This window comes from Silurus aristotelis (genome assembly GCF_946808225.1).
Source record: "Silurus aristotelis genome assembly, chromosome: 3".
NCBI classification, from domain to species: Eukaryota; Metazoa; Chordata; class Actinopteri; order Siluriformes; family Siluridae; genus Silurus; species Silurus aristotelis.
In genome coordinates, this window is record NC_139576.1 from 9,137,159 (window position 1) to 9,155,097 (window position 17,939).

Here is a 17,939-nt window from a genome sequence, read left to right on the forward strand (position 1 = left end):
CGAACAAGACGAGTTTCTCAAAGTGAAAATATACTTATTATTTCACTTTAGTTGAGTATAAAGACAAAAACTTTTAAGTCAAATGTAAGCTGTGTCTTTCTGGTTCGAAGGTCGTGTCTATTGCGATAAACAGCAACTCCAATCTGTTGAAGCTCCTCCAGGACCTCCATGCTAGAAGCTAAAAGCTAACCGTTCTACATTGTTGATAGTTTTCATACTTAAGCTGTGAAAGGAACATTTTTAAGAGCTCAACACAACAGCAGAAGCCACTTTAGTTTTCGATTGTGAATATATTATTTCAGAAATCCTTGTGATATATTCAGTTTGTGCTGGTCTGACTTCAATAAAATAGTGTTTAAAATGACTTTGTGTTTAAGTCAGTTTTGTGTTTGTACAGATCATAACGCATAAAGGGGCATTAATGGGAACATTAAAGAAGGTTCTTTAAAAAAGTAACTAAAAAGTTACTTTTAACAGTAACACATTACTTTTTGGTGTAAGTATTCAACAAAGTAACGGAGTTACTTTTTGAATGAAGTAACTGTAACTAGTTACTATTTTTTAGTAACGAGCACAACACTGCTTTTGGCATTGAGGCTAATGTTGCACTGTTTCTATTGGTTGAGGCACTAATGAGAATATTCACAGGTTATGTTTAGCATGTTGCAAATGTCAATTAGTAAATTTGCAGGCCACCCCAAAAGCGCCATAGTTCTCAGTACTCTTATCTGAGGCGTCTTTTGGAAAGAGCTATGAGACAATGAGGTAATCTGAATGTGTAGAGGTGAAGCACTTCATACATTAATGCACAGATACATCACATTGAGCTCCTTGATTAATGAAGAATGGTAGATAGAGGAGATAGTCCTTTTGGAATGGGAGAATCTAATCTAGTGAATTAAAAAAAAATGCATTTATTGTTTAGATGTTATTTATTGAGGATGTCGACTATGAGGTAAGGGGCATAAAGGTGGGACATCTTTAATAATTATATAAGAGAAGTAATAACAACCTCTTTGATATTTTTCAATCTGGCTTCCGCCAGCAGCATAGCATGGAGACCGCGCTAGTAAAGGTTGTTAATGATCTCATTGGAGACTCAGGTAGTCTCTCTATACTTCTGTTATTAGACCTCAGCTCTGCCTTTGACACTGTCTGTCATAAGATTTTACTTTCACGATTAGCGGAATTAGGCATATCAGGCTCTGCACTATCCTGGTTTTCCTCTTATCTCACGGGCAGGCAATATCACATCTCCATACACAATTCCAAATCTCCTACTGTCTTACTTAAACAGGGTGTCCCACAGGGCTCTGTTCTTGGCCCACTACTATTCATTCTGTACATTCAGCCACTTGGCAACATCATTCGTAGACATGGTTTTAGTTATCATTGTTATGCTGATGATATTCAGTTATATACTGCTTGTCAACCAGATTCTGTTACTGTAAAATCCTCACTCTCCGCTTGTGTTAGCGAGTTAAAACAATGGCTCCACTCAAATTTTCTTAGCCTGAATCTGGGTAAAACCGACATTCTGATAACTGGTCCCGCATCTCTAATAAAAAACAACTCTGTGGACTTTAGTCTTGCTCTGGATGCTACTACGATTTTCCCCTCAGCTACTGTTAGAAATTTAGGTATCATACACGACCCCTCACTATCCTTTGATGCCCATATTCGCAGCCTCTCCAAAACATATTTTTTTCATTTACAACGCATTGTCAAACTGCGACCTTTCATCTGCAGAAATGATGCCGAAACATTAGTGCATGCTCTGATTACGCCCCGTCTCGACTACTGCAATTCACTTTTCTCTGGTCTATCAGCTCACTCAATCTCACGTTTACAGTACATACAAAACTCGGCTGCCAGAATGTTAACCTCCAATAAAAAATCTGCCCACATTACCCCAATATTATTTGATCTTCACTGGCTGCCAGTCTCATCTCGCATAAAATATAAAATCATACTCCTCACTTATAAGGCACTAAATGCTCTTTCCCCTCACTATCTTACTGATCTTCTCTCATCCTATGTTCCTTCACGATCACTCCGGTCTTCAAATTCTGAACTTCTTTGTGTACCTAGATACCGTCTATCCTCTGCGGGTGGCAGATCCTTTTCTGTCATTGCTCCAATACTATGGAACTCCTTACCCATTGCACTCAGAACCATTACCACTTTGAATGAATTTAAATCAAGGCTTAAGACCCACCTTTTCAACCTCCACTATCATTCAATGCATATGTGTTAGGAGTCCTTCATTTTTCTGAAATGTGGTGTATGTTTCATGTACTATGTAGTGTTCTATCTCTTGTCCTGTATGTTTTTATGTCTATGTTGTCTCTGCTATTAACTCATGCAGCTGCATGTGATCCTTGTCCTGGGCAAATGTCCGACGAATATGTTTATGCTTATGTATGTTCATTATATTATATTGTACCTTGTAAAGCGTCCTTGAGCTTGGGAAAGGCGCTATATAAATTAAACTTATTATTATTATTATTATTATTATTATTATTATTATTATTATTATAAGAGAAGTAGATAGTGGAGATTTTTGGAAAGGGAACAACTACAGTAGGACTGGAAGTGAATTTGTTGTTTAAAAAAAGGATAATCCAACATTAAGATCAGAGAGCTATCTATGGAAGAAAAGCAAGACATTGTGATGCATAGAAAAGAGGGTTCAATAGAGAGAGAAAAAAAAACCTTGCGAAAAACAATAGGCATAGCCAAAATAACAATTTGGCATATCCTGGAGAATCCAGAAAACACTGGTGTATGAAGAGAAGCTTTGTGCTGTAATGTTGAGCTTAATCATTTAAACACTGCTCATCCTGGACTTAAATGATCTACCCACTGTGATAAGCAATTTTTATATTTTGGGAAACAGAAGCTTTCTGATAATACATATTTGTTTGTGAATCCTGGGTTCTGAGATCTTTGACTTTTACTTTCTAATTTACTTTTTAATTTTACAGACTGTACAGAATTGTATATTGGTTTGATTACATAATCTGTTTATTGTATTTATTTTATGTGTAGATGGTAAGGTAGCTTTGACTGGTACTTTGCTTCTTTGTTATATTGTCCTAAAATCAGTCAGATGACAAAACTGTGATTGTATATACGCTTTTCATGATGCATTTTATAAACATAAAAGAAGAATTATTGCCACTGCTTTTTGTCTGTTCAACATTTTCCAGTGTGTTGTTTCTTTCATTTCAGACCCTAAAATGGGGTGTAATAAACATAATAAACACAATGAACACACGTTGAATAATTAGTGCTAGGTCAGAATGACAGTATTTTATCACAGGACACTATACACTTATTCTTAAAGACTCAAGGTAAGTTGGATTTTTTCCCTTTATAGGAAAAGGTTCAGGCACCTTCCCCCTGACCTATGTGTAGAGCGATATACAACATTTTACACAATGTGGATTACATAGATAAATACCCCCTCTTACTGCAGGTTAGTTTGTTCTCCAGTTTTGGATAAATTAGTCTTATTTTCTGGAATGAAGAACCTAAAGAGTCCAACATTATGAAATAAAATGACCACTTGCTGTAAACCAGATCTAAAATGAAATGATGGAGTTGTTTGGTTAGTGTGTAATTTACTCTTTTAAAGTGAGGATTAAATCTCTGTAAACAGTGAAGCTGGAATCATACATCAGTCTATCAATGCCTGGTTTAGTTTGGGCACTGGGCATAGCACAACTAGTGAACGTGAGGCACATGGGGTTGTTCATGTTTAATCACTTGTACCAGTAACTATTCAGTTCCATAGGGAAAAGCATGGAGTTAGTCCTCACTTTACTCATCCTCTATTTTCTGGGTCAAAATGGTCAGGGTTTCAGGCATTAGTGAGACACCGTTGCCCCTATCCAATTAAAAAAGGTTAGAGAAAAAACACCTGCACCATAGTATAATAGTCATACTCATTACCTCAAGAGAGCAGCCCGTAATCTGGAAAGAAAATGGGGAAAATCTAAATTGGAGGTTTTTAGAATTGCATATAAAGACAGTATGCTCAGCTACAGACAGGCGCTAAATGCTGCTAGATTTGAGCACCCGTTTTTAGTACAGTGGCTAAAATAACAACAAATTAGATATCTGGAAAGATAATTTCATCACAGTTTAGTAGTGAGGACTTTATGAATTTCTTCACTGAAAAAATTTAAAGTAATAGAAACACAATTGAGGAGGTCCAACCGCTGACAGCATCTCTTGATCAAGTCTCACCTAAAGCTCTACAAATACAATGCTTTACAAGCACAGTATAGGACAGGAAGAGCTGTATGATGTTATTACCGAAGCCAAATGTCTGTCCAAACAACATGTCTGTTAGATCTCATTCCAACTAATGAAACTGAAGAATTGTTACATACAGCTGGTGAGACTTTTCTCAATATTATTAACTCCTCGCTATCTTTAGGTCACCTCCCGAAACCCTTCAAGATGGCAATTATTGAGGCCCTCATTAAGAAACCTAATTACAGACCCATTTTAAACCTTCCATTTATGTCTAAGATTTTAGAAAAGATTGTCTGCTCAGTTCTGTTCCTACTTACAAGAAAACAATATCTTTGAAGAGTTTCAGGCCCCATCATAGCACAGAAATTGCTCTAGTTAAAAAATCACAAAGGACCTGTTTTAAACTTCAGACAAAGGCTACATCTCTTTGTTGGTTTTACTAGATCTTAGTGCTGCATTCGACACTATAGATCATGACTTTCTCCTGGATCACTTACAGAATTACATCGACATTCAGGGACAGGCATTAGGCTGGTTTAAATCCTACCTGTCTGATCGTTAATATTTTGTAGATTTAATTGGAGAACTAGGTTAATGAAAGTTAATTAGGGGTGCCACAAGGTTCAGTTCTAGGACCTCTGCTTTTCACAATATACAGTGGTGTGAAAAAGTGTTTCTCATTTCCTCATTTATATTTTTTTAATGTTTGTCACACTTTAATGTTTCAAATCATTAAACTAAATTAAAATATTAATAAAAGATAACACAAGTAAACACAACATTCAGTTTTTAAATGAAGGTTTTTATTATCATAAACAAAATCTAAAGCTACATGGCCCTGTGTGAAAAAGTGTTTGCCCTCCTGTTAAAACTGGTTTATCACACCTGAGTTCAATTTCTCTAGCCACACCCAGGTCTGATTACTGCTACACCTGTTCACAATAAAGAAATCTGTTAAATAGGACCTGCCTGACAAAGTGAAGTAGACCAAAAGATACTCAAAAGCTAGACATCATGCCAAGATCCAAAGAAATTTAGAAACAAATGAGGAAAAAGTAATTGAGATCTATCAGTCTGGAAAAGGTTATAAAGCCATTTGTAAAGCTTTGGGACTCCAGCGAACCACAGTGAGAGCCATTATTCACAAATTGCAAAAACACAGAACAGTGGAGGACCTTCCCAGGAGAGGCCGGCTGACCAAATTTACTCCAAGAGCAGAGCGACGACTCATCCAAGAGGTCACAAAAGACCCCACAACAACATTCAAAGAACTGCAGGCCTCACTTGCCTCAGTTAAGGTCAGTGTTCAGGACTCCACCATAAGAAAGATACTGGGCAAAAATATGACCATATAACCCCAATCTTAACATCCCTACACTGGCTACCTGTTAAGTTTCGAATCGACTACAAACTATTGCTACTTACCTAAAAAAGCCCTGAATGGTTATACTCCCATGTATTTGTCCAGTCTTTTATCACTCTACAAACCGTCATGCTCCTTGAGATCTCAAAACTTTGGACTTCTAGTAGTTCCTAGATTAACAAAATCCACTAAAGGCGGTAGAGCATTTTCATTTTTAACTCCTAAACTTTGGAATAGTCTTCCTGACAGTGTTTGGGGCTCAGACACACTCTTCCAGTTTAAGTGCAGATTAGAAACGTATCTTTTTAGCAAGGCCCACACATAACACATATCGCATACGTTCTGTAAAGCTGCTTTGAGACAATATCTGTTGTGAAAAGCGCTATAGAAATAAACTTGAACTTGAGGCAAATTTTTCTGGCAGTAGCAAGGCACAGCATGGAATGTGTGCAGCATTGCCTAAAGAAACCGTATCGGGGTAGATGGGGTCATTGTTAACGCTTGATTCATGTCAGAAAGACACAGAGGATGTGGAGGGTTCCATCCCTTCACCATTAGTGGGTCCCCTTGTGCACTTCCACCTAGGATCAGACCACAAGACATGCGTTTGACTCTGAGATTAATGTTTCACTTTTCCACCTGTTTAGGCACAGATTAAAGACATATCTTTTTAGTGAGTCCTACATATAACACATCACATATCATTTACCTTGTGCTCCAGTATATCTGATCAAATGCACATCATCAACTTGTGCTTGTTAATATTATAAACAGCAGCTATGCTCATTTTTCTCCACTGCTTGTCTTTCTCTACCCATCTCGAGGCATCCTGAGGTTCAACAGAGAGAGATGTTCAAAAAAAGCTTAAAACAAAAACTTGTCAAAAACATTACAACAATCTGGAATATCCTGGACAAGTTGAAAAAAGACTGTACTCAGAGGAGCTTTGTGCTGTAATAATGAGGGAGGTGGTAGCTTACATGATTAAGAAATGCAGACTCATAAGTTTCACTGCTCCTCAGAGGTTGTAAGCCAGTGGTACTGCTTGTATTCACTGGTCTGCAAGTGGTGAACAAACCCTTTCCCGGGTTAAGTCAAGCTAGCTAGCTTCGGGGTTGGCCGACCTCTCCTCACGATGTCTAACTTTTCTTGAAAATGGATTTTTAAATATGTCCAAAATGTACCAAATCAATTTCTCTTCCTCCATAGGCATAAAAAAGTGTAACTCACATGTATTATTGTAGCATCGTGCTACAGACTTGTTTTGTCAGTCAAACTTGGCTGTAACAGTTTCCCTCTGACCATTCAATTAGAGGATAGAAAAATGCTGACGCTATTCTGTGAGGCGAATATTAAATCTGATTGGTTAAAGAAACAGAGCTATTTCTTAAGGAGACTATGGTAAAAAGGCCCATAGCACATAGAGGTTGAAATCTGATTGGACAAAAACATTTTAACATCCACATACATGTTTTGGAAGCAGTGCAGCCAAGAGAAACGCCTTGCTGGCCCTGATGGCCCACCACTGGTCATATGTCATATTCATATTAGTCTTTATTTTACATTTGCAACACCGGGTATAGCTGGTTCTTGTAGTTTTATGTTTAGAGAGCTTGTAACATTTGCTACTGTAGTCGTTTTGGCCAAAATGTAATGCCTTACACATCCCTTTTCTTTAAAACCTTTGTTTAATTTGCATGTTACATACTGGGTGTTTTGTACGTTCTAATTGGCAAAGCAATCTAACTACTGTATATTAGCTGCATAGGGGAACCAGAGGCACTAACAATTTCTGCTACTTCCTTTCAAGCTTCGTTCGAGCCAGTCATTTGAATTTGTCGCTTCAGTAGAAACCGAGAAATCTGGATTTACATGTGGCTTGTTGCGCTATTTCTTTTGTAGCTTGCTGGTGTTGTTCGAACCACTCTGTGATGCAAACATGCATATTAATAGAGATAAAGTGATGTCAAGGATTTACAATCAGGATTTTTTATTTATACTGTTTGGTGAACAATTTACATAAATCCAATATCTGAAGAGAAGCAAATAGATTTCTCTTCCTTCGTATGCATAAAAAAGTCTAATTCAGATGTATTAATGTGTGCAGCCCTATAGACGTGTTTTGTCAGTAAAACTTGGCTGTAACAGTTTCCCTCTGACCAACCAATTAGAGGATGGAAAATACTTATGAATAAAGTGAAAAAAAGCTGAGTAACAATAAAATAATTGCAGAGTAAAAATAATAATAAAATTAACAATAAAATAAAGCCGAGTAAAAATAAAATAATTTGAAATCTGATTGGTTAAGAAACAGACTTATTTCTAATAGAGACAAAAGTAAAAAGGCCAGCAGTACTGACTTTGAAGGTCCTGGACAGATTAGACTGACATGGAAGCACATGGAGGCTGAAATTTAATTGGACAAAAATTGTAACATCCACATACACGTACTGGAAGCAGTGCAGCCAAGAGAAACTCTACGAAATAAAGAGAATAGTCTGTTGGGAATAAATTAATACAATTGTAAGGACCAAATATTAGAATTTAGGTTGTAAATGTAGGTCAGTGCTTCTAATAGTGTTTAGGCCAGCAGAGAAGGATTTGCTGGCCCTGACCGCCCACCACTGGTATATTGTATGTTTGTGCCACATACTTCTTAAAAAGCTATCACATCTTCTCCACCTTGATTCCTCTTAGCGCATTTACAGAACTGTTTTTTTTATTTTTTTTTAAAGATAATGGGGTTCATTAATTCATAAAAGGATGAAGAACGTAGGATCAAGAACTCAAGGAAGAATCAAAGTAAGATTTTTGTACGTCTTAGTCGTATACCGTATCTTATCAAATACTCCTCATAGTATTACAGTAACTACAGTAACTAACACATAACTAATGCCAAAGTTAAAATAGCCAGTGAGTTTACAACCTTCAACATTCTGAAATCTGATTTACAGATTTATCATTACCAGGTCTGAAGTGATGAAACCAGCCCAGAATAAATGGAGAAATAATTAATTTAAATGGCCTCAAATGGTTTATATGGTTTAATGGTTATAGTAAAATATACTATACTATTAAATAAATTATTATTTCCAGTTACGTCCTTATGTCATGATACAAGTATTCATATCTTTTGAAAGAGTAACTTCTGCTTTCATTTCCTATGAAGAGATTTGTTAAAAAAAAGGCAAATTGCCCAGTTCTTCAAAAAGAACATAACCATGCAACTCTCAGTGTTATACATCTTTACTTGGGTATTAATATTCTGCTGCAGAATTCAAGCATTGTCAATTGATGGTGAGTTTCTTTTTTATTAATAATATTACTATTACATTACATAATATTATTATTACATATGACGTGATATATTAGTAAAGTGTTTCCAGCTTTTAAAATTAGATTCAAGTCATGTAACTGGCCATATATCTGATAGTACACAATAATCAGGTTAATAAAAATGTTAATGATATTATTATCATTATTAATATTATTATTATTAAAGACAACACTATAATAATAAAACATAAATGTTGAACATGTACAATCGTTTATGTAATAATTTGTCAGGATTAAAGTAAAAAACAGGAAGTGAAACTAATTTGCAAGCTGCAGGTGTCCTTCAGTAACAGTGTTCTTTAAGAACTGAGGCACAGGATTCAACTGAACTCAAGGTCTGTTACATAAAATTCTTCTAATGTCAGGCCAAAAGTCAGGAACAGACAACCAATTCATAAAAGTGTAAACTAAATATTATTACCCTATCCTTCTGCAGGGTACTTTAAACAGCAACATGACAGATAAATGTGTTAGTAAAAGCTTTGCTCTGCCACAGTTGTTCTAGATAACACTCTTTGTTTTGAAAAGCTCAGCGTGGAGCTGATGTGACACTGAGCTGCGAGGAGTCTGACATCCCAGAATGCTCCATTGTGCAATGGGAACGAAATAAAGTTCCTATTCTTGACAGCACACTGTTCTACAACAGGACAGCTTACATCATTTTACACAACGTCGACCAACGCAGTCAGGGGAAATACCACTGCACACTGAAATGCCAGGGAAAGAAAGAAATGCCTAAGACTCGAACACTGGTAGTGTCAGAATGTAAGTATATTGTTTAAATATGAGCAATTTATTTATTTTTATACTTGTATTTCACTTGTGCATTATTGAAATAGAATAGTAGGTCAATTAAAAAAAACTTTCTTTTACTTCATACATTTTTATCTGTTTTAAACCTTAAAAATACTAATTTTCAGGCACAAAAGTCTAAACTTCTTTTGTCCAGCCAAAGACTGCATTTCATTTGTTCATATAATGTTCTGTTGGTGGTCAGGTGTGAGGTGGTGAACTTCTATTGCTACTCCAGTCACTGGTACAGGGGGTTAGAAAACCAAAACTTAATTTACAAACCATTTTCTACAAGATTCTTTATAAACACCATCTGGTGTGATACATGAAGTTGAATGTCCATCGCAACTTTGCAGCAGCTTTCTAATTCCGCCATGAGAAGGCCTTTTATACATACCTTGTTTGTTGATTGCATACTTAAACACATTCTTGCTAAAAAAAAAAGAGTGAGACACCTTGTACTATATTGATCTATGTGCATTTGAGGATTGTTGAGCCACCAGATGGAAGTGTGGAACTAAGCACTCTTGACCCTACCTTATTAAAACATTTCAATATGATGGCGTTAACAATGGGATAAAATATCTCCTTGTCATGGACTCCAGGAGGTGGAGGTACACGCTGGAGAGAAGGGGAATAAAAGTCAGTAAGAGTAAGACAGAGTACATGTGTGTGAATGAGAGGGAGGGCAGTGGAGTGGTGCGGTTGCAGGGAGAAGAAATGAAGAAGGTGGAGGTGTTCAGGTACCTGGGGTCAACAGTTCAAAGTAATGAAGAGTGTGTAAGAGAGTGAAGAAAAGAGTGCAAGCAGGGTGGAGTGGGTGGAGAAGAGTGATAGCAGGATTGATTTGTGTTAGAAGAGTATCTGCAAGAGTGAAAGAGAAAGTTTATTGGACTGTGGTGAGACCTGTGATGTTGTATGGTTTAGAGACAGTGACATTGGGTAAAAGACAGGAGGTGGAGCTGGAGGTAGCAGAGCTGAAGATGTTGAGGTTTTCGTTGGGAGTGACGAGAATGGACAGGGTTAGAAATGAGTTTATTAGAAGGACAGTGCACGAGGGACGTTTTAAAGACAAGGTGAGGGAGGCAAGATTGAGATGGTTTGGACATGTGCAGAGGAGGGACATGGGGTATATCGGTAGGAGAATGCTGAGGATGGAGCCACCAGGAAGGAGGAAAAGAGGTAGACTAAGAAGGAGGTTTATGGATGTGGTGAGGGAAGACATGCAGGTAGTCAGGTTGAAAGGTAGATGTAGAGGACAGAGTAGTATGGATATTCGCTGTGGCGAAATTACATTAAAAATACTTTAAATTGCATAAGATGTTAACATATTAGTTATGCTTTTTGAAAGGTGTAGGCAATTTTCTAATTAAAATCTTTTTGCCTGATAAGATCCACTATGCTATGTAAATACATCTGAAATTAAACTCATGTCCTGTGGTGTAGGTCATAAATATTAGTTGGCAATAAAGGTTAAGAAAATACTTAAAAGTGTCTTCTGTGCTTGATGTCTTTCTAGATGCACAAAGTAAAAAGTATATTTTATACAGAGAATGCTCCAGCAGTAGTAGTTTGTTCCTTATCTGCAAGTCCAAAGCATCTTACCAAAGAGTAGCATGGATCCGGGAGGTAAACAAAAGAAAAGAAGTAATGATAGCTGCAGAAAAAGAAAAAAATCTAACAGTACATGACGCGATTGTACCGGGGGAACATTCATCCAAATTCTACAATGGAAATGATTTCGTCTTTCACATCTCACCTGTGAAATTCAATTACAGTGGAGCATACCGATGCATTGTTGATAACAAGACCACCTATTCATCCATAACGCTCCACACTGTAAGAGGTTTGTAACCTTTATGTACATTTTTCAGTAGTATCATGTAAAATACTGTTATCTCCCTTTTTTCTGACACACATGAATCACAGTTTTTGCAGAGCCGGATGTTCTAATCAGGAATCAGTCAGTGCTTCTTACCTGTGAAGTGTCAGACATTACAGAGAACGTTATTCTGGCTTGGCTGAGGATGGAGGGAAACAGGGCAATGCTAATAAAACAGGGAGTCCTGACACCAAGAGACAAAAAGAGAGAAGTCAGTATAAGTCTGAACCGTGTCTATGAGGACCAGCTTTTCTACCAATGTGCTGTGTTTAGTAAAAACAAACTCAGAGCTCTGGCCCCAATAAAGCTCCACCTTGTGCAGTCATTAAGAGACGGGCCTCAATCAGCTATACCAAAACATACCACAGTTCCCCCCAGACATGGTAATGCTCTTTTATGTGTGTTGAGTAAAGCAGCAGTATTAGGTTCATTGTGATTCTCTTTTTTTATTCATGTACAATTTGGTTTGTATGAAAAGCAATTACAGGAAACAGTGTGGAAGAGAACATTGACACCCAGACTTTACTCGTTGCTGTGTTCACTTTGTTCGGGTTTATGGTGGTTGTCCTTGGAGCGCTGGTGTTTTACAGACGAAGAAAATCTTCCATAGGTAACCTCACTTATGTACTACTCCTATCGATAGCAGGTTTAATAAAAATAAAAAAATCTAAATTTTCCAAATCTATGTTCAGATTTTACATTTTAGCTCTATTGATTTATTGATGCAATGAAAATGTTTAATTAGGTGCAAGCAATATTTAGTCAGGAGAGCTTAAAATCATTTTAATTACAAGTTTTCATGCAATGTAGCATGTGATTGTGCTGAGAATATAGCAAATCATTTTTTGACACTTGATGAGAAGATTGATCAAATTTGCCAAACCTTCACACCTACCCCAACTTCTACAGTACACCCCCCACCCCATCTCACTAATACATTTTTTCATCAACAGAGGAACACTGCAAGTCATCTTGTCCTATAATTTCACCACCTGCCAATTGTGCCCTCCCCTTCACTGCCTTATCTCTACCATCATTAATATCTCCATAAAATCTGCTCGTGTTCCTGCAATGTGCACAGAGAGCTAGCCTTATTCCCATCCTCAACAAACCCACTCTGTGTGCCTTATATATCAGCAACTGGTATAATTTCTTTCTTATCTTTCCAGAATTCTTGAACACATTTTTAATAATCAACTGTCTTTCTATTTCTCAAAGAACAACCTTCTATGATCTCAGCCACCCTGGCCTTAAAGTAGCACATCCAACAGAGACTGCCCTTTTGGCCGTCACTGAGAGGTTACATGCTGTTAGATCTGCCAAGCTGTGATCAGTCCTTATCCTCCATGACCTTTCCACAGCATTCGACACGGTCAACCACAAAATTCTTTTGTCCATCCATAAATTGATGGCACAGCTTGGCTGGCTGGTTTGCTTCCTACTTGGAAAGGCAGTCATATCAGGTGACATGGAGATGATCCACATCTGCTCCCACATACTTTCCACTGGTGTCCCACAAGGCTCAGTACTTCCTTATCCTGTCCTCTTGGCGATGCCATATTTTCACATCAATTTTTCCTATGCAGATGACAGTTAATTAATTCCTCCTACCGACACTTATGTTTCCACTTGGACCTTAGCATGTCTGGCAGACATCTCATTGTGGATGGCAGTTCATCAACTGTTGCTTAAGCCTAGTAAACCAAAATTGCTGTTTATCGTAGGTGATTTATTACTATGTCAAGGTCTTGTGACCTCTACAAGACCTCTACAACTATCTGATCTTACTCTCAGTCACTACACACAGCCTTGGGTTAACCATAGACAATTAACTGTCCTTTTTTCCCCCAACCACTGCTAATTTAACACACATCAGCAGAAATTTCTGTCCACAGAGGCCACTCAAGTGCTTGTTCAGTCCCTGACTGGACCACTGAAACTTTTACCTGGCAGGTCTGCCTCTGAAAGACAGTCAACTTCTTTAACTGATCTGGAATTTAGCTGCACAAAGTTCTCCCACTCCATTCCACCAACTCCTACGCTCCTTCCACTGGCTTTCTGTAGCTGCCTACATCAGAAACTCTCTTTCTGACTATGTTCTCTCCTAACAGAGTTTAAGACTGATGGAATTTTTAGTTTGTATCCTAATGAACCAGCATTAGAATGTATTTTTTGATTGTATATTGATTGATATGTATTTATTTTAAATGTATTTATCGAGTTATTGAGACTTCAAATCACTTCTGTAAGTCACTCTGGATAAAGGGTGTCATAAATGTAAATGTACAATAATGTATGATTTTGTATCACAAGTTGTATACAAGCTGTCATTCTTTGTCTTTAGATGCCGGCATGGGAAAAGAAGAAGATAAAGCTGAAGAGGTCCACTATGAAACCATTACCATTGTGGAACTTGATCATGGTAAAATTAGATATCAGTTTCTACTCTAAACTCTACTATAAGCCATAAAGTTGTTTTGGTTTGTGACTACACCACTGCTGTTGTAATAAACTGTATAGTAGCTGCTATATATTTTAGAGTAGTGTTTAAATTATCTTTGCAGGAGCTTGTGGGAATATTAAAAGGAACAAGGTAAGCAAAAAACTATATAGTTTATACAGTGGCTCATAAAATGCTGTACATGAGATGCACTGATATTTGTGGTTTAGTAACTGTGCCAATCATTGTGTCTCTGTATTTTGTCTTTTGTGTGATTGAAGCAGATACCAGACACCATTGATTCAGTCATTTACTCAACAATCAACTACTCAACAAACAAAAGTGAGGAGTTAGAAGAAAAATGTTAGCTGTAATATACAATGGAATTGGCAAACCTGCAAAATCCAGTTCTCGCTCTGATCCGCTTTCTATTACAGAAATGTATATTATACATATATCTTGTTTATGTTCAAAAGAAATCCATCTAATACTTATCTGTAGCTGTATCACTATAGTGTTATGTATTTGATACAGCAGTTAGTTCCAGTCCACTAACATGATTGGTCAAGCTGCTTTCAAGGTGTGCTGATATTGTCTATAACTGCACCATAATGTTTCACTGTGTGTTTCACTCTGCCTCTTCAAAAAAAGAAGATAAAAAGAAAAATGGACTGTTTGAACAGGAATATACAAATCAAAGTGAGCTAGGTTGATGTTCTGTTGTGTAAGTACAAAGCTTTTTGGGGATCTGTTACCACTAGTGTAGCACAAATAAACTGACATTTCGCCTTATTGTTAAATATCACTTACTCAATATAGATTGTTTCTAAAAAATCAATAATTACAATAATACATTTTGTATTAATATTACAACAAAATAACAATATTGGCACATTTATGTTTACATAGCCCTTTTCCAAAGCAACTTACACTTATTTCAATTTCAAATGAACAATTGAGGCCTTGCTCAAGGGCCCAGCAGTAGCAGTGGTGCTGGGATTTGAACTTACAACATCTCAATCAGAAGTCCAACAATCCCTGCACTCCCCCCAACCCCCTCAGTATTGTAAATTGTTTTGTGCAGACTTAAGTTAATTCCAAACATGACCATTTCAGTTACAGGTTTTAAACACCTGCACATTTGTTGAAGTAGGTGAAACATTTTTGGGCTTTTGATTGAAAGCTTGTGGGTTTAAATCCCAGAATCACCATGCTGCGTCTGGTAATGCTCAACCCTTAAGCAAGGTCCTTTACTCTTTACAACTGCCCAGCTGTATGAATGAGGTAATAAAAGTCACTCTAAAAAAAGGCCATCTTCCAAATGCCATAAATGTAAATGTTCTGTCCTGTAGGTTTTTACTAATCTTTATATTCTTCATCATTTAATGCATTTTTAACCTCATTTCCTGCACTGTTTAAAAAAGTCAACTGAGGAATCCTAGTTGCCTTTTTAAACAGGAATTCTGAAATTTTTTATGGCATCATTGAGCTTTTAGTTGTAAAATGATTGGGCTTTGTGTCTGTCAGCTCTGGTAAATAAGGAAATACGTATATTCACTTTAAATTAGTTTTTACTTGTTACCCATTACCCACTTGCTACCCACTTGCTCCTCATTTATTAGTTTTGTGAGTTGCTCAAATTTAAAGTTGCTTAAGTTAGATCAGGACCTTAATGTAACCTACCTCCCCTGCTGTGTTAATTCTACTTACTATTTATCTATTCTCTGTGCACTCCTCATATACTGATGCACTGAACTTCAGATTTGATTTATTTGAGCAACCTAAAGAATGCAGACAATGCAGTTTGTTTGAAATCTATAGTCTTTCGCTTGACTTCCAACCACAAGTTTAGTTATTCTACTAAAAACATTCTTGGATCAGTGTATTGTTGATAACAAAAAAAAAGAGAAGACCACACAGAAACCTTTTCTCTAGTAGTGTTTAATGTATAAGACTTTGTTGTGTTAATAGGGTCACAGTAGTGGGTCCAGTTTAATGGAATCTAGTAAATTAGTAATGGCTTAATTTCGGCGAAACATTATTGAATCTAGTTGCTATAGCTAGCTGAATGAGGAAGAACTTGTCCGAGGAAATGATGCCTGCGGGTGCAGATGTACTTTAACGTAGAAACAAAAGGACCAAGGCTGGGTGAAGAAATTGAGCTAATCAACGGCTGATTACCCCAGGGATGGCAGTAGAGGACAAACAGTGTAGACGAGTTGGTAAATGATGATTAAAAAAACCTTCAATAAACCAAATTTAGGAAACAATACGGATTATTTGTGACATTGAATCTTTTGTTGACGTATAAATGTTTAATACATTTAAAGTTGACATAAATTTTTGGACAACTTAAACAATGCCCTTGAAATGGAATTTGAAGTGATTGAAAATTTCTAAACAATACAGACCAGCATTAATTATGTATTATTTGTATAAACATATTAATAATGCAGAAAAGGCATAATAAGGATATTGGCTGTAATGACATAATACTGGACACTGGAGGGCGATATTGTTATTAAAATATTGTTTTGAAAGTGGCATCTTTCTTGGACTTTTAAGTGTTTACTGAATTTACTCAAAAGCTGATTGTGTATAATATGTAACATCCACTGTTTTAAATAATATATCGTATCTTTATTTCCTCGATAGAATCAACCGCATAAACTGTTAACTATCTTTGCCTGAATTATTACAATATCTGCATGCGCTTATGAGGATATCAGTATATCATACCATATATTTTACCAAACACACACACACACACACACACACACACACACACACACACACACACACACAATTACTTTGTATTGGAATAATTATTAATACATTAAATTAATCAAAGGGTTATTTCTAAACTTACCTCATCATCAGAAACGTCAAGGAAAACTTTTGCTATTTTAGTTTTCAAATAAAAGCTGCAGTTTTCGAAAAGGCAAGATAAAATGTCCATGGGGACCTCTCAAATATTGCCACAAGGTCAAGACTATCAGATATTTCGGTCTTTATAGGGACATTTGGTGGAGATTAAACCATGTTCACACAGGGTCCCCTGGTGGTCTAGTGGTTAAGATGCAGCGCTCCCACCGCTGCGACCCGGGTTCGATTCCCGGTCAGGGAACCATCCCCAGCCACTCTTAGTGCCGGTCCCAAGCCCGGATAAATTGGGGAGGGTTGCGTTAGGAAGGGCATCCAGCGTAAAACATGTGCCAATTCAAACGTGCGGAGGATCCGCTGTGGCGACCCCTAACGGGAGAAGCCGAAAAGACCGTTTTTTTTAAACCATGTTCACACACACGCACGCACACACACACACACACTCCATATATTGTAAGCTGCATGGATGGTGTTATAAAAACAGATATTGACTGTAAATTGCTTCACTGAGAATCCTGTGCTGTTCCTGTTGTTAAACAGCAGATGGCACTGTTGCATTACAGGAAATAAAGCCTAATTGTGTAATGCATATTACAAGAAAGTTATGCTTAGCTGATACACGACATGATAAATTATTGTAATGAGATTTAGATAGTACCTTTTACATACACATTGTACTGTATGACTATTAAATGCACAATATTTAATAGGAGACAAATATATGAGAAACAATGTTTTCCTAATGCAAATATACATTTTTTAATGAGTACCAGTCTCTGTCTGTCTGTCTGTCTGTCTTTCTCTCTCTCTCTCTCTCTCTCTCTCTCTCTCTCTCTCTCTCTCTCTCTCTCTCTCTCTCTCTCTCTCCATCTCCTGCATCAGTGCACTTCTGTATTCAGTCCTTTAATTTGAAATATAAAGGTACAAAAATGTAGAATTGGAATGTCTTTATCAACAAAGCACAGCGCTCTTCATGT

At 37.0% G+C, this 17,939-nt stretch overlaps 1 protein-coding gene across 7 annotated transcripts; it reads left to right on the plus strand.

The window, feature by feature from the left end:
* The first annotated feature begins 8,729 nt into the window (after positions 1 to 8,729).
* On the plus strand, positions 8,730 to 16,619 carry LOC310723696 (uncharacterized protein). 7 transcript variants are annotated; one of them, XR_014532747.1, is made up of 8 exons: positions 8,730 to 8,926; positions 9,494 to 9,730; positions 11,277 to 11,603; positions 11,687 to 12,022; positions 12,118 to 13,848; positions 13,953 to 14,061; positions 14,204 to 14,232; positions 14,364 to 16,619. XR_014532747.1 is itself a non-coding variant. In XM_083537085.1 (8 exons), the coding sequence occupies exons 1-8, from the start codon at positions 8,851 to 8,853 to the stop codon at positions 14,445 to 14,447; spliced, it is 1,302 nt and encodes a 433-aa protein (XP_083393211.1). In that variant the 5' UTR covers positions 8,732 to 8,850; the 3' UTR covers positions 14,448 to 16,619. The 7 variants fall into 7 exon arrangements, 6 of the variants coding, with proteins under 6 accessions (XP_083393211.1, XP_083393210.1, XP_083393214.1 ...); XM_083537085.1 differs by having other exon boundaries at positions 8,732 to 8,926; positions 12,118 to 12,249; positions 13,984 to 14,061; positions 14,361 to 16,619; XM_083537084.1 differs by having other exon boundaries at positions 8,732 to 8,926; positions 12,118 to 12,249; positions 13,984 to 14,059; positions 14,199 to 14,232; positions 14,361 to 16,619.
* The last annotated feature ends 1,320 nt before the right edge of the window (positions 16,620 to 17,939 follow it).

Coding starts and splice junctions, on each gene's coding strand:
- LOC310723696 (XM_083537084.1), top strand. CDS start 8,851: ATGCAACTCTCAGTGTTATACATCTTTACTTGGGTATTAATATTCTGC. Junction 9,731..11,276: donor AACACTGGTAGTGTCAGAAT/GTAAGTATATTG, acceptor ATGTCTTTCTAG/ATGCACAAAGTAAAAAGTAT. Junction 12,023..12,117: donor CACAGTTCCCCCCAGACATG/GTAATGCTCTTT, acceptor TTGTATGAAAAG/CAATTACAGGAAACAGTGTG.